General features: G+C 44.3%; 1 protein-coding gene across 1 annotated transcript; it reads left to right on the top strand.

Annotated features, from left to right (window-relative positions):
* Positions 1-4646: 4646 nt before the first annotated feature.
* Positions 4647-4961, top strand: LOC116898377 (EKC/KEOPS complex subunit GON7-like). Its single transcript, XM_032899683.1, has one exon. It carries the CDS (start codon positions 4647-4649, stop codon positions 4959-4961), a length of 315 nt encoding a protein of 104 aa, XP_032755574.1.
* The last annotated feature ends 282 nt before the right edge of the window (positions 4962-5243 follow it).

Below are 5243 nucleotides of genomic sequence, written 5' to 3'. Positions count from 1 at the left end.
CAAAACAAAACAGTCTGCAAGAATAGCATTGAGTTCAGTTAATGCTGGACAACTACTGCTAGGCATATAGGGCTGGCCCTGCAGCGTGGTCACTGTACCCGGTACCACTCCATTGGAGAAAACTGATTTTCCCTGTCTCATCACGAGAAGGCTAGGCTTCAAATTGGCAGTTAAGGAGACTAGGCCTGAGTCTCTGTTTCCAAGAACTGGGCAATTCCAGGCAAGTCCGGGCCTCTGAACTGACCTGAGGCAAGGACAATGGGTCAGCAGCAGTTTCCAGACTTCCTCAGCTACTTCCCCAGCAGGTTTCCTGCCCCTCCCCCCCACCTTGTAACTCATAATGGAATGTCTGTAGAAATGGGCCCAACACCCAACAGATTAGCATAGCGGTTACCTCTCAGGGAATTCACTAATGGGCTTTAAATCAGGCCTACAAGATCCATTGGTTGTCTTTCTATCTTGGTCATCAGAGATCCCAGGATTCTGGACTTCTGCAGAGCAAAACACTTGTGTGTACATACTGTTGAGTCCTGGGTATCATTCTTCAGTGAATCATGGGTCCTTGCAATCAACTATCAACTGGATAGGGATGGGACTCTGGGATGCCACCTCCCCGTCTCAGTGCTGGAATTCTGTCTGGCTTCTGTGCTTGTCTTGTGTGTGTTGTCGCATTCTCCGTGAGTTTACACGTACGTACATCAGTCTTGTTTGTCTGGATGATATTTTTTTCCCTCTTGGAGTCATCCATCCCTTCTAGCTTTTCTTTTTCTTTTTCAGTCTTTCTGCCTTTTCTTCCATATAGGTTGAGAGGAGGGTTTGGTGAAGTCATCCTGTTTATAACTGAGCTCTCCAGAGTCTGCGTGTTCAGTCTCTGTACATTATCCAGTTGTGGGTCTTTGGAGTAACCAACTACTTTTTCACTGGACTGGATTTTATGGCTACTGCATAAGATGGAGCCATACCTGACAGTGCTGAAGTGACTGAGACCTGAGACTAGGTTTGTCAGAAGCCTAGGGAAAACCCAATACTATTATTCAGTTAAAAAGAACACAGCAATGTAGTGACGTCTAATAACATACTGCTATGCCTCACTCATATTAACAATAGGATAGTTTTTTCAAAACCTCTCTGATTCTAATTTTGTTCCTATTAATATGAGCCCAACATTTAGCATTATTACCATTTAAATTACATGCCATAAGGCTGTTTTATTTTCCTCTCTCCCCCCCTTTTTTCTCTGTGTGTGTTTAAATACAACAAGGGGCGAGGCTCCAGGAAACTAAAGACAGAATCATAAATCTTTAAACGTATTTTTAATTTAATTTTTATTGTTTCCAAAATCATGAATCTGTAGTTATTACCTATATTTTCCTATTTTTAGTAAACATAAGAGATAGTATACTTTGTAGGAAAAATAATCACTTATGAGAGAGAGAGAGAGAGAGAGAGAGAGAGATTGTTCTCACATATTTGTCTGAAGTTCTAACTTCATGTATTTATGCCTCTCCCATAGAGCAGCCATGATTGTCTCCCTAGTTCTTAAATCCAAGCAAAAATGTGAAAAATTACTGAGACCTTCTTATTCATTCTTTTTTCTTTTTGACTTGTTTTAAAATGTCTTATTTTTGATTTTGACTTAGTTGCAACAGATGTAGAACTGTAATTTCATTCTTTTTCTCAGTTTGCTATTGGTTTGCAGTCCTATCATACATCACTCCCCATAAGATATTGGTGGCTCTTCTATGATTACATATAATAGCTGAGCCTCATAAAATTCCTGGCTTCACAGAGAAGGTTAGTTTCATAAAGATTAACCTTGGTACTTACAATTTTGCAGTAAATGGTGGAAATCCAGGTTGGGGAGATGACTCACTGACTGAAAGGCTTACACACAAGCAAAAGGACTTCATTTTAGATGTCTAAAACCTACAAAAATGCTGGATGGGCATCTTTAAGTTTAGCCACTGGGAGTCCCAGTAGCATGGTAATAGTGTAAAACAGCTACATTGGCCTGCTCTGTGCTCTGTGTTTTATTGAGAGACCTTATCTCAGAGTGAGATGGAGGAGCAATTGATGAAGATTTCTGACATCAATCAGGGCCCTCCAAATGCATGTGCACACATCTGCAAGTGTACTCACACCCACACCAACGTGAGCACACATGCACACATGTACACACATACTCAAGTGTAGAGTGGTCTACCTAGGTAAGATTGAACAGGTTCAGGAACTCCAGCAATTCTCATAATTGAGAACAGTAGGACTTTAAATCTACCCACCTGGTTCCTGTCCTGGAACACAAGACCAGGGCACCCCATTGGGAGGACTGAGAAAATCAGTCACGTAGGGACAGCACCCAAAGTCGCTCCACATCCAGAGGAGGCATCCCTAACATCTCAGACCAAGCCAATAGAAAGCATCTGCCTCTAGATCCCACCTCACCCCCAAATGTTTATAAAGTCCTATCCACAGGGAATAAAGTGCAGGAGTCATCTCACCGACGATCGTCTGAGAGTGCCTGTCTTATTGAGCTGTAACACCCCAGGGAAGAGTTTGCTCTCCCGAAGTGTTCATCCCGGGACCTTGACTTAGCGCAACCAACCGGGTGTGCAAACCTAACCTCAGCCACTTGCTGCTTGGCAGCGGGGCCGGAGCCCAGCGGACACTCCCCCTTCCCCCCAGACATCGCTCAGTATGCAGACTGGCACTCAAGTAAAGATGAGAACAAGAGCAGGGCATTTGAGTCAAGGTGAAAGACCTCCAGAGAGGACCTTTTCCTCAGGAGGAGACCCAAGCGCCCAATGACCGAGCCGAGTTCACTCGGATGCAATCAGCAAGAGGGTTTATTGGAAAACACAGGTACCTGCGGGCACACAGTCTCTTCGGAGGACTCACGCGCCCAGCAACTCCAGCATGGGGCTTTTATGGGGTTTGGGGAAGCAGAAGCGGGCGTACAGAAGCAGATGCATTGTTACGGGGATTGGTGGATTCAAACGAGGCACATAGACATGTTCACATGTGATTGGCTATTTCACATGATGAGGTAATAAGGTATAGCTACACACATTGGCAGGTTTGGGGCGTCCTGAATGTCGGGGGCTGGGGGCTAATTTCTTCCTGCCAGGTGGCCTGTGAGTCAGATCTGGTACTCCTGGTCTGTTCTGCATTCCTTTCCTTTTATGGTCCGTTAGTTTTACCGGTGACTCGGCCCTAGGTATCTGGGCGTGTCTGGGCTCGTTCAAGCCTGTTGCAGCTCTGAGTTAAGACTCATGGGGGGGTCTCTCAAAGGAAGTACGTGACTGAGAGAAGGCTAGGTTAACTCCACGATAAGCTTCAAGCTGGCAGTTCAGGAGACTAGGCCAAAGAACTGGGCGAATCCAGGCAAGTCCGGACAAGTCAGTTCCTGGAAAAACCCCAGGCTTCAGGCAGCTAGTCAGAAACCGCCCTGTCATCAGAAGCTGCCCCGCCACCTGGCTTGAAGCAAGGGCAATGGATCAGCAGCAGTTTCCAGACCTCCCAGCAACAGTTTCCAGCCCCCGCACGCCAATCAAGGTTCTGGATTGTCCCTAGAGATGGAGCTAGATAAAGGTCACCTACCCCGGAATCCCCCTAATGTCTCTGTCTGTCTTGGATGGACTTCTGCATGCTGAACTTCTGCAGAATAAAACACTCTGTCTGCTTTTACACACTATTTGAGTCCGGGGTATCATTCTTCAGCGAATCAATGACAAAAATATTTTAGGACAGGAAAATATGTTCTAAAATCATAGAAAATTGTTACTATTGTACACCCAAATGACATCTATGGTTTTTCCTTAAGAATGATGCAACCATAGCTCTAAGACACAAGAATGCAATTACATTATTCTTTATTAGATCACTCATACATTTTAATTTTAACAGGAAATAGTACTTGCTATGAAGTTATTTTAGTACTTTTTGATAAAAAAAAATCGGTTTTAAAATTAAGAATTCTTTCCTATTAAGGAAATGCTACCCATTAAGCATCTCATTTCATCGCCTTCTTCCTTTGCTGGGTAGATGTGGCATATTCCAGAGCCTCATCAGAGCTATTGAAATGGTTTTAGTTATTTGGGTTTTTTGTGAGATTATAATATCATACCATTTGTCCTTCACGTCCTTCCTTCCTTCCAAACCCTCCCATATAACTTTCCTTGCTCTCTTTCAAATTCATAATCGCTTTCTCATTACTTGTTATTACATACATAACCACACACACAATGTATTTCTAAGTTTATAAATATGACCTTCTCAGCTCCTATAATAGTTTTCATATGACTGTTTGGTATTGTGTAAACACTTGGTGTGCTCTCCCCCGGGGAGACTCTTTTCTCCTGCTGTTAGCATTCCTTAGTTGCCTATAGTTCTTTGTGTAGGACTGAGGTCTCTTGAATTTCTCCATCCATGTTGTCATCCAGTTTCTGCGGTCCTTGTTCAGTTCATGTGTAGGCAGTCCTGTTGGTGACACTTGTGGACTTAGCTTCTGACATTCAAATCCCTGGTCCTTTGTCATTTACAATCCATCAGTCGCATGCTCTGCAATGATCCCTGGGGCATCCCTGGGGCATCCCTGGGAGTGGGGGAAGTTGTTCAGAGTAGCGATTCTCTGTGGCGAGCTGTTGAAGATGAGTGGACCCTTGGAGCTTTCTGAAAAGTATGTTGGCTGTGATGGGGAGCTGCAGCGGCTACAAGTGTCCTGTGAGGTGTTGAGCGATGTAGACCCTCCTCAGAGGCTCTCGGCGGGCGTGGTCCAGATGAAGCAGTCGGTAGTGGAGTTCTTAGGGACCCTAGTGGAGCAGGATGCACAGGGCGCGGCGGAAGATATGGACAACGCTTTGGACGATGACAATGAAGAAGCAGAAGGTGAAAATAACTCTGGTAGAACTAACTCAGATGGACCATTTACAAAACGCCCAAACCAACGCCTCAACAACAGTTAAGACTGGTACTGGGTTGAGTGAGACGATGTGTTCTTGTAATCCAAGTTAAGCCGGAGGCTAAGGCAGGGAATAGAAGGTTGGAGGCCAGCTTGTGTATTACATACATGTCAAGACTTTGACAAAAAGAAAAAAAAAACCTAGGCAGCAGAACAGCGCTATTTCATCACTGCTGTAACTTACAGAAGACCTGTGCTCTAGTTGGAATTCATTTTCTTTCATTGGAACAAGTTCATCACAGAGCAAACTTCCTTGTTCTTAACAAAGAAAAGCACAACAAATGTT

Source organism: Rattus rattus, chromosome 4 (genome assembly GCF_011064425.1).
Source record: "Rattus rattus isolate New Zealand chromosome 4, Rrattus_CSIRO_v1, whole genome shotgun sequence".
Lineage (NCBI taxonomy): Eukaryota > Metazoa > Chordata > Mammalia > Rodentia > Muridae > Rattus > Rattus rattus.
This window is presented reverse-complemented; position numbering and strand designations above follow the sequence as displayed.